The sequence below is a fragment of the Hydra vulgaris genome, chromosome 06 (assembly GCF_038396675.1).
Source record: "Hydra vulgaris chromosome 06, alternate assembly HydraT2T_AEP".
Lineage (NCBI taxonomy): Eukaryota > Metazoa > Cnidaria > Hydrozoa > Anthoathecata > Hydridae > Hydra > Hydra vulgaris.
This window is the reverse complement of record NC_088925.1, coordinates 12,297,501-12,317,617: the sequence shown is the minus strand read 5'-3', so window position 1 is coordinate 12,317,617 and position 20,117 is coordinate 12,297,501. Positions and strand designations below refer to the sequence as shown.

General features: G+C 24.6%; 1 protein-coding gene across 2 annotated transcripts in view; it reads right to left on the bottom strand.

Moving 5' to 3' along the window:
• Nucleotides 1-20,117, bottom strand: part of LOC101237678 (uncharacterized) — a 73,774-nt gene that overhangs the window by 35,418 nt on the left and 18,239 nt on the right. For both annotated transcript variants that reach the window (XR_010638981.1, XM_065799234.1), the window contains exons 6-10: nt 14,687-14,846; nt 10,594-10,841; nt 8,626-8,709; nt 2,942-3,029; nt 1,301-1,411 (exon numbers count right to left, since the gene is read on the bottom strand). Coding sequence is in view for 1 of the 2 variants with exons in the window: in XM_065799234.1 (XP_065655306.1) it covers nt 1,301-1,411; nt 2,942-3,029; nt 8,626-8,709; nt 10,594-10,841; nt 14,687-14,846 (691 nt within the window). In the remaining variant the exon portion in view is untranslated. The remainder of the gene's footprint in view (nt 1-1,300; nt 1,412-2,941; nt 3,030-8,625; nt 8,710-10,593; nt 10,842-14,686; nt 14,847-20,117) is intronic.

Genomic DNA, 20,117 nt, shown 5'->3' with positions numbered 1-20,117 from the left:
TCTTCTTTAATTATTGGTAAATGTATATATTTTTTCTTTAAATTTAAGCAGTAGTGGTAGAGCGCGTGCTTCATAAGCGATGAGCGTGTGCTACATAAAGTTCAGAGTTTCTTCACACAGCAGCCTTATTCACCAAGGTTCATGTTTCATAGTTATATAGTTGAGAGAGAGTTATAACCAAAATAAAGTAGCCTCCTTGTCTGTAGTGGCCTTGGGGAGGTGAATAAACATTTAAAAAAAAAAAGGAATTTAAAAAATTATTATTAAAAATTTTTTGATTAAAAAACATATCATATTTTTAAAAATATATTTGATTTTTTTATTCATTAATATAATTTAAAAAAATTACATTTAATAAATTTACTATGGATTTTTTTAAACATTAAAGACATTGAAGTTTAAAAATAAATAGATCTTATTAAAAGTTTTAAGTTTTTGTTATCGCTATTTTTATTATTAGTCAAATAGAATATGGAAAAGAAACAAAACTTTCTGAAAAAGCTTACGTTTCTTTTTTTTTGTTTTCCTCATGTAAACAAAATTAGAAAGCTAAATATCCAAAGTTCATTCATTTAAAAATTAAATTTGCGTGAATACACAAAAAAAAAAATTAAGTTTGCAGGATTAAGACTGAAATTTTTTACTTTATATTATTTATTATCAAAAGCAGTTTATTCTTTAATGCCGACAAACAAAAGTTAATTTTACTATGAAAGGAAAATTTTAAAATTGTTCTATCTTTCGAAAAAGCAAACTTTTTATAAATTCCATTGTTATAAAATTTCGTAACAAGTTTTTTAAATTACGTTTCGTAATGACATTCATTTTTTTAAAGCATTTAGTAACAGGACAGTTATGCCACATAATTATGTGAAAAAATAATTGCTTTTTAATTCATTTTATTGTTTTGTTAAGAAAAAATGTAGATAAAATAAACTGAAATTTATTTATATACTATTACATTTAAAACCAAAATAAACTTTTTTGTTTTTAATAAAAAAGCAAAAGAAAAAGGTAAAATAATTTTTGGGCACGTTTTATTGTGCGCCTATACCACTCCAGTGGCACTAAAACAGGTCTGGGTTCATCCCTGAATACTCAGAGTGGTCATCAAAAATCTCATAAAATCTTAATTTTGTGTATAAAAACTATTACAAATAGAAACCAATCAACTATTTTCTAGTTGATTGGTTTTTTTGAGTGTTCTTTAAAGTGTTACTTTAAAGAGCACACAAAAAAACTCATAAACATTAAAAATTAAAAAAATAATATACAAGAAAAAAAACAAAAAAAAACATACAAGAGTTAGGAATAAGCTCATCTGTAGAATCACTCGAACTCCGACAAAACTTGTCAAATGAATCAACTCTATGCAATTCATGAATTTCGTCTGATATTGAAACTTCATTACCTAGTAAACACTTAAAGAATAATAGAACAAAAAATACATAAAATTTATAAACAAATAAACACACAAATGAGTGAACACAAGATAAAAAAACTGAAAACCATTTTTATTAGAGAACAAAAAATCTTTAGAAGTTTGATAACCATATAGAGAGAGCTGTGTTTATAAATCTCAGGACAAGACAAGCATAATTCAATTGTAAATGATGCCTTTAAGTCTTGCCTCTGAGACACCTGTAACACTACAGCAGACAATCACAGAAAGGACTGGTCACAACTGACTATATATTCTGTGGGCAAGAGCAATGTAAAATAGGATCCACTAAAAGAACCTTAGAAAATGCTTATGCCATACTTGCGCATCAAGTTAGCCCTCATCAAGCAACTTGCTATTTAAACTTGAGTTGCAAAAAAAAAAAAAGAAAAAAAAAAGATTATAACTCTAACCTTAGCCTCAGACAGCTTCAAAAAGATCTTGGAGGTTCTAAAGAGACACTAATTTCCTTCACAAGAAATTAGTGTCTCTTAAGAACCTCCAAGATCTTTTTGAAGCTGTCTGAGGCTAAATTTAGAGTTATAATCTTTATCAGACCACAGATCATTAAGATTATAAAATGTGACAAGCTCATTAGGGGGCTAAACAGAACAGAGAGAGCACCTTGGAACAGTTTTGTTGCTTTTGTTTATGGCTTCCTGAAAATCACAAGGTTATGGTGAAAGGTGAGCCCTTTCATCAATATATATTGAATTTCAAACATTGTCATCAAAAAAGTATAAAGAAAACATGATGGGGGACTATAATTGGGGCCTACTTTATAAAAGTGATTTATAGTACATTTGCAAATCTAGAAAATCTCTAATTCTAGAAAATCCTTATTTTAGGTAATTTTTTACTGTCTTTGTTTCAATTAGACCAAATAAAAGAAAATATGAAGTATTTCTTGTTCTGTCTCAACAAGAATAATATTTTTTTTGTGCTGTGGTCATAAAATCAAAGTTTGTGTATGATGTAGTTGTCTTTTCACAGTTTTTAGATAATTTATTAAAATACATTTTTAACCCAAGAACAAATACTATGTTGCATAGGTAACTTCAGATACATTCACATAATTAGCAGACAAAGACATTTAAAATAGTGAACAAAAAAAAAAAAAAATTGGGCTCAAAAATCATAGTTTGAAATTTATGACATGCATGGAAGAGTATAGCATAAAATTGAATGAATATTTTAACAAGATTTCATCAACAAAAAAAACAATATAAAAAATAACAAAAAAAAACAATGTGCCCTGGATAAAATTAAATTAAAAAAATATTTTTTATTAAACTATAATAAATTCATTTGTCAACATACTTTAAAACAAAATGTTTAAGTTTTGAAAGAACAACAAATTTTATTTAGTGTGTGCTTTAAGTAATTTTGAATGGTAAAATAGTTTTAAAAATACCTGCATATAATTCCATTTAAATATTTAGAAATATATAAACAAGAAACAAAATAGTTTTTTTTTAAATATCTTAATAATGTCCTTACCAAAACCTTTAGTAACTTCATCGATCTGTTGTAACTCTTGATTCCCTTCATCAGGTTTTAAGTTGTTTAGAAAACTTTCATAGTCTACCTAGTAACATATTCACAAAATAACAGTCTAAATTATACATATATAGTCTAAATCTATCTATCTATACATATATATATATATATATATATATATATATATATATATATATTTATATATATATATATATATATATATATATATATATATATATATATATATATATATATATATATATATATATATATATATATATATATATATATAAAAATATATATATATATATATATGTATATATAGACCTCTGCGTAAGTAAATGAGTGCAAGAGCGGAGAAAAGCTATACTAAAACGAACATGGTGAGCCATGCAATCTGCTTCTCTAAACAGCTTCTTAGAAGAGCTTTTGGTTTTTGCTCCACCTGTTTATTTATTAAAATTTGCTTATTAAATACAAAATTTGGTTTTATACTTGTTACAAATATATGTTTGTAACATTAATGTAACAAGAATATAAACATAACAAGCATCATTTATTGCGCCATGAGAAAATTCTTTAGACATGCGTTGTCTTTGGATTTTCACACTAGATATCTATTTATTTATTAACAACATTACTTACTTGGTAAAAAATTTGACAAAGAGCTATAAAAGTTTCTACTGCTTGTAAAAAATGTTTTATATTTTCTAACTGATATTCTAATAGAATATCATAGATTTGTAATAATTCTTAAAATAATCTAATAGATTGCATTTTAAGAACTATTACAACAACCAAAAATTCCACTATATAAGTTAATAATTTATTAAAGAAAAAATATAAAATATATAATTGATTACATAAAATAAAAATTATTATGCAATAATTTAGAGCATAATAATTTTACAAAAATTTGCATTTAAATTGGCACTCTTTTTTATATTTTGTTGTTGCAACAATCATTGCTTTTAAAAAGCATTGCAGTTTATTATGAAATTAATTTTTTTTTTTTTTTTTTATAAAAATTGCTTTGTATTTTTCATTTTAGTTACAATGATAATTATACTTCCAAGAGAAAAAAATTATACCTTCGCGAGAGCCCTAAATTGCCCCCGCAAACCGTGTATATGTGTATAAATATATATACTTATATATATACACATATGCATATATATATATATATATATATATATATATATATATATATATATATATATATATATATATATATATATATATATATAATCTCATTTAAAGTGTCAAACATTGAGCCTATATATATAGTATTTTGCATTATAAAATGAAACCATTATCTAATCTATTTATTTATAGCCTAGTATATAAGTATTTTGCATGATAAAATGAAACCATTATCTAACACCAACTTCAAAAATATTTGCAAAAAATGTTATTTAATAAATGTATAATTATTGTCACATAAAAAATGTTCAATGATTGTAAAAATCAGATAATGGGTTGAATTAAGCTATCGCAACAGTCAGAATGATCTTGAAATACAGCAATATAGCCAATAGTGCTTTAACATAACTATGATTTTATTAGCCTTAGCAGTAGCAGTAAACGCTTGATTATTATACTTTAGATCATCAGAGAGTTGAACACCAAGGTTAAACTATTTAATTCAAATAAAACTTGGTACGTGTTAATTATAATATCAATAATGTATGTATAATACCAGGGTTCACTATTGCTCAGTTACTTAATAATAATAATAATAATAACAGTTACTTAATATTATTAACATATTTTTCAACACTAAATGTTGTTTTAATAATAACTGTAGCAGAATAAAAATTATGATTGATTTTTCTATATTCTCAAAAACAATCATTATTATTTCTACCTTCTCCTAGTCCTTTTTACCTTCATTTGAAATCTATTTTTTAGCAATAATGATATAAACCAGTATAACTTTGTATAAGTTATAAAAAACTTATACAAAGTTATACACATATTTATAAATTTATGGGCCCTGCCAAATCAAGCATATATGGTAAAATCCTGTAAAAACGGGCCTTTTAAAAAAAATTGCACATAGGTTTTTTGGAGTCAGCAACAGGCCTTGTTTTAAATAAAAAATGCTAAACGCATTAGCTTAATGTGAATTAGATGTTATAAAGATGTATTTATTTTTATTATTTCAAGGACATTAACTTTTTAAAATTATTACAAAATAAGTTAAATTGAAAAATTAACTCTTTTATTTAAATATATTATGGAATGTTTTTTTTAATATTAAATACCTAAATTAAGTATTACACTTTTTTAAATATTCAATATATATATATATACATATATATATATATATATATATATATATATATATATATATATATATATATATATATATATATATATATATATATATATATATATATATATATATACTTTTTTGACATTCATATAAATGATTCAAAATATGTTTTGTTTCATATTATATTCGTATATTCGTATAAATAATTCAAAAAGATTTTTTTATTATTATCATTTCTTAAATTTGTAATTGCAACTTTGCAACTAATAATGATTTTTTATTTTTAAAAAGTTAGCGAGTAACAAATAAAAAAGATAATTTAATACAAAAATAAAAACTGTATTTAATTACATCACATTTAGGTTTCCAGGTATCATTTATTGAAAAAAGATATATCATAATTTCACTTGCCTTTTGAAAAAAGGTTTAACATAAGTTAAAAAAATTCCAATGTACTCTTAGAACACATTTACAAGGAACTTAATTTTTAGTAAAAAAGAAAAAAAAAAAATCATGGTAAAAATAAGTTCATTTATTAAAAGTAAAATTTTATTATTAAACAACATTTAATATTGAAAAAGAAATAAAGTTTTCTTTTTTTTTTTAAATTTTATCTGAATTTTTTTCATTTGTTAATAGCGCTTATATCATTGTTAACAAACTTTCAACCTTGAAATTAGGGTCGGTATTCAGCAATTGCCGACCTTAAAGTGTTTGAGGTCTGCAAAAAAATTACTGACCTGGATTTGATGTTTTATGGTAAACCATAAAAATCATTTTTCCTAATTCTGAGGGTTGAACTTTAGTAACAAACTTTTTTAGATAATCATCATTCAAACATTTAAGTGGTTTTTATTAGATTAATTACTTTTTTCATAATGTCTAAAAGATATCTCCTAACTAATTTAAATATTAAAAAATATAAAAAAAATTGCTTAACCGAAATCAATTTAGGCGTATGCAAAATAGCTTAACACGTATGTAGATTGCAAGCTGCATAAATGCTTCAAAACAAGGCCTGCAATTTTATCTCCAATCACATTTGATGTCATTAAAAAATAAGTTGTGCTTTTAATTATCATATACTAAAATTATACTAGAATAAAGAAAAACTATTCCAAAACTTATGCCAAAAAAAACTAAAAAATTGCTTTAAAAAAGCAGAAAAATACCAAAAAAACAAAAGAACGCCAAAAGGAAAAAATCATGTTTTTTGCAACTCTCTCTCTATATATACATATTCATATACAATATATACAATTCATATATATTTATTAATTCATTCATGTGTGTGTGTGTGTGTGTGTGTGTGTGTGTGTGTGTGTGTGTGTGTGTGTATATATATATATATATATACATATATATATATATATACATATATATATATATACATATATATATACATACATATATACATACATATATATATATACATATATATACAGGCCTTGTTATAAACAAAAACGCTTAATGCATTAGCTTAATGCGATATTTGATGTCATAAAATTCTCTTTATTTTTTATTTCTAAAGACATTAACTTTTTTAAATTACTGTAATAATATTAATTACCGCAAAATGAGTTAAATGTTTTCTTATATATTTTTTTTTAATATTAAATAATTAAATTTAATACTGCATTTTAAAAAATGTTTGATATTAACAAGTTTCTTTCTTTTCTAGACATTTGCATAAATTAAAATATATTAAATATTTGAGTTTTTAAAATGATTATTTCTTAAATTTTTAAGTGCAGCTTTGCAACTACAAATGATTTTTTATTTTAAAAAAATTAGTGAGTAACAAATAAAAAAATTATGTTAATTTATTTACTTTATTTATTCAAAGTTTATTATTTATTTTATTATTAAAGTTACATCGCTGAATATATCGTATATTAAAAAATGAACTCTGTATTTTAACTTGTGTTATAAAAAAAAAGTTTAACTTACATTTCGTGCAAACTTTTGATGCAGCCATTAATTTAAAAATTAATTTTGAGTAAGAAAAAAAATTTTAAGAAGGAAAGCCGAAAAAACAATTGCGATAAAAATAAGCTGATTTTCATTTTAAGAAAAAATAAAATTTTAAAATTGAAAAATATTTAGTAATATTTTAAAATAGATTTGACAGTTAAGTTAAACCTAAGCATTAACTTTAATTTTATTAAACTTAAATATATTTTTCAAATCAAAATTAAATTATATATTTTTTTTATCAGAATAAAATTGTATATTTTAATTAAATTAGTTTTAAATTAAATCATACATTTTTTATCAGAATTAAATTATGTTTTTATGATCAAGTTTAAAAAATCAATCATTACAATAAAATAAAAACAAAATAAAGTTAAACTCTTAATTTTATTTGGGTTTTTTTTTATTCAAATTTATTATTTAAATAGCGCTTATATCAAACATAAATGCCATCCAAACTTTTGTAAGAAATATTTTTACATAAACATCATTCAAAAGTTAATGTGACATTTTTAAAAATAAATTACTTTTTATATCTTACCGCTTATAGAATAATTTAAAAGTTAAAAAATGATAAAAAGTCACTCAACTGAAATCGCTTACTGCTTACATAAAAACTGCTTAAAGCATACGTAAATCACTCTACGATTAACGATTTAAAACAAGGCCTGTATGTGTGTGTGTGTATATATATATATATATATATATATATATATATATATATATATATATATATATATATATATATATATATATATATATACATATATATATATATATATATATAATTTTAGGACATTTTTGACTACATATACCTATCATGAGTTAAAACTTTAGTAAAATATATCTGTTAAAAAGAGTACAAAATATGGTATATAATTGCAAAAATAAACAAAATAAAAGCCTTTAAAGTTGATAAACTTCTCATTTTGTCTCTCCGCGCAGCAGCCTTGTTCTTCAAGGTTCGTGTTTCGGGTTATAACCACAATCAAGTAGCCTCCTCGTCTTTAATGGCCTTCTCGGCCTTGGGGAGGTGAATTAAAAAATATATATGTAAACAAATGTCAAACATAACAAAAGAACCAGTAAAATATTTTATTTCATAAGAGCCATTTTAACATGGTTAACTTGTTTATTCACATCAAGTTGTTCCCACCCTATATCGATACTTTATTTAATTTTGAATTTTAATTTGTTACAGGTACAATATAAAGTCAAAAAACATTCATCATTTTGATCAATGAAACATCTTTCTTTTGAGTAAAAATGTTTATAAACAAAAGATTTATGTATGTATATAAGAGTTTGAGAATTTGAGTATGAATACAACACAAAAATTTTAATTTCTTAGTCAGCCTTAAAATACAACACACACAAAAAAATATTTTTTATCATATTTAAATAAAAATAGCCATATTTGAAATCGATATACCTGTGTATTCTTGGTTATTGGGTCACATATATTCAGCAATTCTTTGGAGCTTTTGTGTGTAGAATCAAGCAATTGAGTAAATACCTTGAAAAGAGAACATTAGAGTAAGAATATTTGTAGCACTAGTTTTTTTTTGTATCTTTTACAAATTACTTTTGAACTTAATTTTATTAAAAATAATAACAGAGATGGGCCAATTCCAAATTTGATTCTATTGATTCTCAAAGAATTGTAAGAATTACAATTCTCCTTATCTTTAATGAACTTGAACAATTGCCAATTCTTTTAAAAATTATAAAATAATGCAAACATACCTTTCCACATTGGTTGCTAAGGTTAAGCCAAGAACCAATAATGTTAACCATTTTAAAATTGTTAAGTGTCAGATTTTTCTTTAATTCAGTTTGATTTGATTGATATCTTGGTGTATTTATTTTATTTATTAAATTAATAATTAACAGTTTATAGATTTTTATATTAACTATTTAAAAAACAATTAATTAAAAAAAGGAAAAGATTTTAAATATAATCTTTGTTTTCACAGAATAATTTTTTATTAATTTGTTGAACAAAAGTATTTAGGGAGACCGCTATCTACAGTTTTTTTGGAGCATTATTTAGTACTGCAGAGCTTACTGCAAATGGAAAAGAAGCCATGCAACTCCAGAGCAAGTGCAATTACATATTTTTCTGAACAAGAATCTACCACTAACCTAATAATCAGTATTAACAGTAAGCATACATGGCACACATGCAACAGCCTGGCAGCATTTCATAATCAATATGTAACTTTCATAAATAAATATAAAATCAAAATAGCACTTTGTATCTGATATCATAATAATGCAAATACTGTAAAGACAACTACTTACAACTCACTACTGTTATTTATAATAAATTTATACGAAAATTATTGCAAACGGTGGGCGCTTTTTTTCAACGTTTCAAAAGAAGTTTTTAAAAAGAATATGATAATGTAAAATAATATAATGTAAAAAAAAAATTGAATAATTAAATCGAGTAAAAATAAAAACAAGAAAAAGGAGATAAAGAAAAAAAAGACACGAAAAAAACCTGAAAGAAAAAAAAAGTAAAAGAAAAAGGTATTAAGGAAATAAGGAAAAAACCAAATAAGAAGTTGTATCTGATGTTGAGGTTTTATAACGGTTATAATATTATTGCTTGATTTTAATCGTTATTATTATAATTGTTTTTGTTATTTTTATTATAATTATTATTTTTATTATTATTAAATATTATTTTCTATTATATTACTGTTATTGTTATGTAAACTCTATCATCATTATTATATATTGTGTTATTACATATTATTATCACATATTATTTTAACTACATTATTAAGATTATTATTAGGTGTATTTTATATTTTTATATTTTCTTTTCTTTTTTAATTATGTTAATTTATGTTTTATATTATTTAATATTGTTGTTATGGACTTTATTTTTTGTTTATTTTATTTAGGTGTCACTCCTATGACTAGTTTTTAACTATATGAGTGACACCTAACCTGATTTGTAAAATTATAATTAAATTTGTAATTTTTAAAATTTGGTTAAATAAATGAATGAATGTATTAATTACCTTTTTAAGTAATAAATAATAATAACTGTCAAGTTGCCACTTTATTCATTTTTATGTGCCTTATATATTAATTTTTTATTTTTTGGTATGTTTTTTAAATTTTTTCATTTTTGTTGAATTTTTTACAATTAAAAATACATTAATTAAATTATTTAATTAAAGACCCGTAAAAAAAAGTAATTTTTTATTAGGTACTAAATTTACACTGCACAACTATATAGTTATTATTTTAAATGCATTAAATAAAATATTAGTGTAACTAAAACAGTTAGAATGAGAAAAGAATTGGAATCACAACAATTAATTTGAGAATAAAAATTGGAATTGAAATCAATAATTTTTTGGAATCAGTCTCTAATTATTACCTCAGGTTGATTATCAAGAATTGTTGATGCTTCTTGATCATTATCACATGTTGCTTTAGAATCATTTATTGGGTTAACTGAATTGACTGCGATTTGTGTATTCTTTGCTAATCTACTTTTTCTACATTTACTGGTGTAGACTAGATCTTCATCATCACTTTTACTAACTTGGTTAGTTTCATCTGAACTAATTTGCTTTACTGGTGACTTGAAAACTTGCATTGTTGATGATCTAGGACGAACTAAATCTAAGAAAACAAAAACAAACAAAACAATTAAACAAAAAAAAAAAGATTTAGGACTGCAATAATAATAATGTAATTGCATTACATTAAATATAATAAATAAAATTTTTGAGTCACCAATAAATAAAGTCGGCAATTCTTAAAAGTAATGTTTTTGTCATAAAGTAGGTCACTCTAAACTTATAGCTTGAAAAGTATGATCATTCCCTCGTTCTCGCGGAGATTTTCATTCAGCGTAAAGCACTTTTGAATTTAAATTACTTTAAACCTCTGCGTGGAAGCAAATAATATTTTAAAAGGTCGTTAAAGCAAAAAGTTGAAAAGGGAAAACATGAAAGAGAACTTTTTCTTCATTCTTTTTTTTTAACAAAACAGCCTAGTTTTTATCTTTGTTTTTAAAATGTTGCACAAAATTAATTAACTTATTACCTGTTTTTGCATTTATTCTGGTGGTTTTTTGCACGAATCTGGTGGTTTTTTTGCATTTAATCTGGCAGTTTTTTGCATTTAATATGGCATTTTTTGCATTTAATCTAGGGATTTTTTGCATTTAATCTGGTGGTTTTAAAATTTATATCAATTTTATAATGCATGTTATGAATCGCTTAAATGATTAGTAATAAAAAATATTCTACATAATCCAGTTAAAAATAAATTTAGATATGTAACAAATAGTATGAAACAATAGCATTGAGTAATAATAATAATAATAATATTAAAACATTGCGTAAGAAAAGATTCACAGTGTCTCACAAAGTTTGAAAGATCATGTTCAGTAATGTGCTAACAACCGTTCCTCATTTGTTCTTATAAACCAATATTTCTGATCGGAGCTATTTGTCTTCTTGTAGTATTCTTAATTTTCGAGAATATCTCTTCACAAGGATTTAAAAAAGGTGAGTATCGGAGTAAAAAAAGAATATCATAGGGATAACTATCATAAAAATATAATAATGAATGATGAAAGTTAATGCTGTCCATCACCAAGGTAAACTCTTCTTCCTCTCCTCCTTTAAAGGATTCTTAAATACACTTAAAAATACTTTTAGGTGTATTTAAGATACCTTTAAAGATATCTGCTGTCACCCCCACGCCAATTATTGCTTCACTGTGGACTATGTTTAAACAATTTAATGCTAATATCATGGTTATGTTATGGCCTCTTGATGACAATACACTTTGATTTGGGGTCATTCCTCGAAGACTGTATCTGTGAATTTCTTATCATTTGAAGATTGAAGAGACTTTCATCAATATAAATGATATTTCTGTAACGTTGTTGCAATGTCAAGTTTAAATACCATGAAATATATGTTTTTCTTTCTTCATTTACCTCTACAGTATTGTGTCTTTCACTAATGGGTCCTAAAATATATAATTCAACTTTTTTAACCAAAAGTAGAGACATGGACACCAATTCCCAATTCTACCTTTATCCCATGTAGATTATAGTTTCTGTTATCTCCATTTATCTCATTTAGCTTATTTCTTATTTCTTCAGTACAACCTGACTGTCAAAAACCACCTCTAATACCAGGATTGATATTACCTGTTGATATATATCAATGGATCAGGTGTCGTATTGAAGTTTCACTTCTATGCACAAGTTTCAATACTTCTTTAACACTTTTCCCTTTGTTAATTACAATATTAATGTTCAAATTTCTTACTTCAACATGAATTTCTGAGGATTGTCTTTGTGTGTTAACCATTTTAGAGTTTGAAAAAAATTTAAAAAAAAAGGGACTTAAATTGTATATAAGAAAGTTAAATTAAATGAAGCAATAACAGCAAAACTATTTATCATGATAAAGAAAAACCACCAGATTGAATGCAAAAAACCGCCAAATTAAATGCGAAAAATTGTTAGATTAAATGCAAAAAACCGCCAGATTAAAAAAAAACCCATTAAATTCATTCAAAAAACCACCAGATTAAATGCAAAAACTGGTTTTAATAATTTAAATTATTATTTTATCAACAACTTTATATTTTTAATTTTAATACTTTAAGTATATTAAAATATATAAAACCGTTTTTATTAAAAAAAATTTTATAAAATAATTAATGCTAATAGAAACCAGCAACTTTTTTGCTTCAACGTTTTTCGCTTTAACAACCTTGAACCTTTTAAAGTTATATTTACTTTGATTTACTAAATGGATAAAGTACATCACAGTAAATTTACTTGTAAACTTAATCAAAACAACCAGATAAGTTACTACAGTAACTTACAGTTACTAAAATTTAACTTATCAATTATATTAATTTACTTGATATACTTGCAAAAGACTCGCAAAGACAGACTCGTAAAAGTTAGCTATACTAATGTTTCTATTTATAACTTATATGTTGTTAACATATAATATAAGCTTCTAACTAAAAATTATTTTAACAAAAATTGTCGAATAGAATATGAAAAACACGAGACCATTTTTTTATATTTTCATTTTATTTAAAGCGATATCAAGATTAAACATTTTCTATAAATATGCAAGTTGTTTTTCGGAATTTTATTTAAAAAGAAATTTGAACAAAAGAACTTTAGTCTTTTAAAGTTCTCTTATTCAAATAATTTTGCGATCAAAATTAAAAATTGAAAAAAATTGGAAAATTTATAAAGAATTTGAAGAAGCATGGGAGAATGAAGAAGAAAGTTTTTTTTGAGTAAATCGTAAATTTCATAAATTTTTTGATAAATTTATATTTTGTTTCTTGAAAATAGTTTTAAAAGGAGAAACATTTTATTGCAAACATTAAACCAGTGATTGCAAAAGTTAAAACAAAAATTAAATTATAAAAAATTTAAATTAAAATTAATAAATTATTTTACATCTGTCCCAAAACACTTTTTTCTGAAAAAATAAATTAAAGCATATTCTAAAACTTAAGAAAATATAATTCGATCTATTAAACCAAACTTTTTATTGGAAAACAATTTGAATAAAAAAATTGAATGAAAACATCAATTTAAAAACCATTTGAATGAAAAACTTAATTATACTTAAATTTTTAATAGTATGCTAGATCAAGAAACAATAAATTATAAAAACGTGGTATCTGTATTGATTATATACAGATACCACGGCCTATAGATTATAGGCTCGTATGGTCGATAGGCATGTTTTTGTGTAAATATGAAGTTTTATAACGATGTTGTAATTTATCTATTAGAAAAAATTTATTTATTTGCTTCATTTTATTTTAAACGCGTTTTATGCTATTAAGGTTATAAACTGTGTAAAACAGCAACAAAACAGCTTCACTAAGTTGTTTTACATTAACACAAGCTCTTTATATTTTTAAAACAACTTTGCAGTTTATTTTTTTGTTGTTTTATATTTTTTTACAATAACAATTAAATACACTATTAAAATAACATGTGTTTTATTGCCAGCATGAACGTATTAAATAGTTTTCTATGACTTGGTTTAAATTTTGTAATGTTTGCTTTTTACTCTTATCTTTTTAAGTACCATGTTTTAAGTAAAAACAGTTACTAAAAGTAATATCTTAATAGTATTAAACATTGCTCATTACACTATAACTGCAACTTTAAATTTAAATTATAGCTTAAGCTGTAAATTATAACAGTAACTTACGCTATTTTAAACTCCCCCAAACAAGAAAATTATAAGATAATATCTAAATATGAGAGATAATGTTTAAAAAATAACAATTATGTAAAAAGAAACAATTTTATACTAATGCTAAAAATTTTTTTAGAGATTAGATTTTTTTGCGTTAATTCGAGCCCTGATTTAATAGGTTAAACAAATAAAATATTTAATAGGTTTAATAAATAAAATATTTAACAGGTTAAATAAATAAAACAAACAAGTAAATACTGTTTAAACTATCAGAAGATCTTTTTGAATTTTTTCTAATTGTACTTTTTGAAGTATTCAATGGCTTTTCATAGAAGTAATTTGTAGATGGTGCAACACAAACCTCAACTTTTTCATGCCGCAATATGGGATCATGCCCATAATCTAAATATGGCTCATTCTAAAAGTAAAAAAAACAACTTACTTTTCAAACATTTTTGTAAAGAACCAATTCTTTTACATAAAAAAAATACATGATTAATTAATTTGAAGGTCTAATGCATGCTGGCCAAAAATGTTTCAAATATATATATATATATATGGGGCTTATACTGTCAAAATAAATTACATCAAACATTTTTTTTTTACGAATAATTGTTTCATTTTTTCAGTGATTTAACAATGATAAGATGAATTAATATATAAAAAAGTAAATCTGCATATTGACGAAGTTGTTTACCACTTCAAGAAAAAGATTCAAATCATCAACTTCACTTCAATATTCTAATAAACCTCAATTGTTTTTTTGTTTTTTTTTTCGTATTATTTTCAGTAAACCAATTTAAAGTTAACTGGCTTAAGAAGCATTTGTAACTGTTGGGTTAAAAAGTATTTGCAACTGAAGGGTTAAGAAACATTTTTAACTGACAGCTTATTACCATAAGGACATGGAGAATGTGGTCTAAAAAGACAATCGATATCTGATGAAAAAAAGGGCTAAAAATCCCAAAAAGACAAGATACTAAATAATAAATGATTTAGCTACATACACTGCTTGATTCTAAGGGTTTTAGGTTGAATTTCAAAAGACATGAGGTTTTTCTTCAGATTCTTTTAATATGTATATGTACAAGCTGGAATGTGTTAAGAATAAAACTGAAAGCGTTCCTTCTTAGTCCAAAATTGATATTTTCCGAAATCCAGAAAATAGTGCTTAAAAAACAATATCATTTTTATTATTATAGCTATCTCTCATTAAAAAAATCGTAGAAACCCTCATGACCATCCATTATCTTTGTCTTCAAAATGTGGTTAATTTAATATATAATAATACCTTGATTGACTTTACGGCTTATGTGCTACTAGAATTGCTATTTTTGAGTCTGTTACAACATTACAGGTTTCAAAGCAAAATAAAATTAATAAAAAACTTTTTTTATTTAAATAAACATTAAGATCATATATATTATATAAATAAGTTAAAAAACTTGAATCTAATTAGTTAAAATTCTCATAGAAGTGGAAGCAACTTTTTTAAGCTTCAATCCATGGTTTTTATTAGTCTCTGTGACAGCATAGCACTTCAATGTTTTTGTTAAATTTCAATATAAAGCCTCGGATGTTTGCTCTGAAAAATGTCCAAGAGCTTTCTAATTCCTATTGAGAAAATCTACAAGGTGGTATTTAATAATATGGAACTTCCAACCAAGTAATAATATTTTGTCAAACACATTTTTGCAATAGTATTCTAAATATTCAGCAGATTCAATACACTGCAAGATATCTTTACTGTATGAAGGTTTTAGCATCATGCCAAAACAACTTTTTGCAACTGAAAAATTTTAAGTATATGATTAGAATATATATAAATATATATATATATATATGCATATATATCGTCGTTGGCCAGGTAATATCTCACTTGTGTAAAAAGCAAAATTTTACAGGAGACTGAAAAAACTATATATTTCAATGAAATGAGGTTTTAAAAGTAAGAGTAAAAAACAAATAACTAACAAATTATATTATAATTTGTTAGTTATTTGTTAGTTATATAAAAAACAAATAACTAACAAATTATATTATAATTTGTTAGTTATTTGTTTTTTACTCTTACTTTTAAAACCTCATTTCATTGAAATATATAGTTTTTTCAGTCTCCTGTAAAATTTTGCTTTTTACACAAGTGAGATATTACCTGGCCAACGACGATATATATATATAATTGTTACCCGTTCTAAACTTCTGCAGGGTTTCAATGCATGGGTATAACTGAATTGGTGCAACCAGCATCATTTCATCTAATTATTTAAGAACTTTACCACAGTTGGATCCATCCAATCCGCCACCATTATAACCATGCCACAATACAGTATTTTTGTGTAAAAAGGACTTCAGACCCTCATTAACTAAAAGATTGTCAACAATTTTTGTCACAACATGATCATACATGTGAAGTTCCGGAAGAGGGATGGTATCAAGAATAAATTTTCTAGGATCTTCCTCAAGCAAACATGGGTTAATAACATTATAGAATAATTGCATAGTCTTATAAGGATATCCTGCATCTTGGTACAGATAGTAATATGAACTTAAGGAGGAAAAAATTCTCAATTCACCTGATGAGCTTATTGTACCAGTACAGTAACAACAAACATGTTTTCCACCATGACTCTATAACAAACTATTTCATTATTCCGAGATTTAATATTTTAATAGCTACTTGTAAAAATTAATAAAATTAAGCAAAATCTCTTACTGATATGCCAAGAAATACGTTTATGAGCTTTAGGTCAGAAGCCACAAAAAATTTGAGCTGATTTAGATTAATTAATTTAGTTAGCATTCTAAGATTATAGTTATTCTCCTTGACATTACGTGCCAAAGCCAGAATTATCACCTTGTTCACTCCTGAGTCTTTCTCGTTTCATTGCTCCTCTAACTTTGTTTCATCAAAAATATTCATTATAATCTGAAAATTAATCACAATTGAATAATAATTCAAATTTTATTTCCTTTATTTGCATAATATAAAGTAGGTTAAGTTACTAAACCTTCTACTAAACCTTAAGTTACTAACTAAACCTTAAGTTACTAAACCTAGTAAACCCTGTCCTCCGTCAATTCCAACTCTAACAATGGCTTTCATAGGATCTAATCCACGTAGAGAGCAGATTTCTTGAACAAGTCTGGTGAAATCTTTAATGTATACAACATCTTTCAACACTGAGTTTTCAAGTTCATCTTCTTTTCCATTTAAAAAAACAATTTTTTTGTAACTGTAAAACTTATCTAGGGCATGAGACCGCTTCATAACCGTAGCAATTGAATTTTTTGCAACACAACAAGTGGTGTAGTGGTAAAGCGCTCACTTCATAAGCGAGAGGTTCCAAGTTAAAATCCCCACCACATCCCTGGTAGTACCGCATTCAACTTGTTTTTCCGCGTAGCGGCCTTGTTCGCCAAGGTTCATGTTTCGAAGTTATAGAGTTGAGAGAGGGTTATAACCACTACTAAGTATCTCCTCCTCATCTGTAGTGGTCTTCTTGGCCTTGAGGAGGTGAATTAAAAAAAAACAAAAAACCTTATTGTGAAATGCCATACTGTAAACAATGTGAGATATGTTATATATTATAGATTTTTTGAAAAAAAAAAATTAATGTAGTCTTTTAAATTATGTTATAAAATACTTAGACATCTAAATGACCAAGATCTTTTCGTAAATCTCTAAGAATATCACGAACAATATTTTCAGGCAGATCATGATTTTTCTTGATATCAAATATTGTATTAGTAGAGACTACTTTATTTGTTTGGAGCTTTGGTTTTAGTACTACAGGTAGGAGTGATCCTCCTAAAATTAGAATAAAATATTGCAGATAGTCATTATAAATAAATAAGAAAATAAATAAAAATCTACCAGTAGATAATTGTAACAAATTTAATCCTTAACTAGAAACTTTAAAACAGTTGAGGTTATTTGCTTTTCATCCTTGGAAAGAATAAGATTCTTCGCATTTTAAACAGTTGATGTTCTCGTGCATGGGTGCCTAATGCCCTTTCCAACTAGTTGAAAATAATCTGTGCAGAATGAGTTTAATCTTTCAATGCATAGATTTTCATTTGACTCAATGATATAATCTCTTAAGTTAAAAATCTTGTGGCTGCGCTTGTCTGATACCATACAACAAATTGGACATAAGCATTGATCCTCAGTTGGAGAACCCTTCCTACCTTTATAAGTAACTCTCTTCCACTTTTCCAAACCTCTTATCATTTTTACAGGCTTTCCTTGATGTGAACAAGATTGTATTTTTAGTGAAATATTTTAGAAAAAATTTAATAAATATAATAAAATATTTATAAAATATAATAACCTTTTTGACATAGAAAGCATTTTTACAACGACAACAAAGTCCAGAGGGAAATGCATTAATATCAAAACTGAATCCTTTGTGTACATATTCTCGAACAAGTGTCACCAATAATGACATACTGCGAAGAGAGTTGTCTGTTTTGTTACAGCAAAAAAACAAACTGAATCTCTGGACTCATTATGATTTGTTTTCCTTGAAAGATGAGCCATTTGATATGTAATATTTATCTACTTTTATTGTTATTTAAAATAAATGTTTAATAATTAAAGATGTTATAAAAAGTAGTTAAAACTTTTACAAAATAAAATAAAAAAGTTGTAAAATTTTTTACAATATTTCTAAACAAGTCATCAACCGCTTTAAGATCTTTATTAGTAAAACTATTAAAGGTATTATTATTTATTAAGTTAACCACATTTTGAAGACAAAAAAAATGGAATGTCACTTGGCTTTCTATGATTTTTGTAATGAAAGTAAACTTAAATAATAAAATTAATATTGTTTTTTAAACGCTAAATTCTGGATTTCAGAAAATATCAATTTGGACTAAGAAGGTTAGCTTTCGATTTTATTTTCAACACATTCCAGCTTGTACATATACATATTAATAGAATCTGAAGAAAAACCTCATGTCTGTTGAAACTCAACCTAAAACCCCTAGAATCAAGCAGGGCATAAGACACTAGGTCTGCTCAAGTACTGTGTGGAGGAGGTTAGTAGCTGCTGGAAGGTTTGCCTGAAAATTTTATAAAAAACAATTGCTTTTAGATGTTTCAAAGAAATAGCATTGCAGGCAATGGAACATAAAAAGTGGACTAAAAAACAATGAAGAATGGTAAAATAAAATGTACAGTTGTTAATTATATAGCTACTTTCTTGTATTTGTATAATTATAATATATTTAAAAATTGAAGACACAGTTGTTAACTTCTTTATTTATTGATTGATTGTGGGTTTTATCTTCAAATGAGCTGCATTTAGAATATAAGTTGGTATATTATTATTTCTAAATTAAGTGCTAAGAATGTTATTACATTTGAGAATTATTAGGAATTAAGAATGTTATTACATATATATTAAGACATTAAGAATGTTATTACATATATATTATGGAACTTGATTTGCAGATACACCACCAGAATTTTAGAATATTAGGATTAAAAAACAAACAAGAAATCAAATAGTTTCAATGAAAAACAAAGAAAACATCAATAGTTAAAAGCAAAGATTTTACTGATAAACAGACAAACAAAAATCATTCTTAAATCGCTCAAGTATACTGACTGATTTTGTATGATTATATTTTCTCCTTATCTTTATCTTTATATATATATATATATATATATATATATATA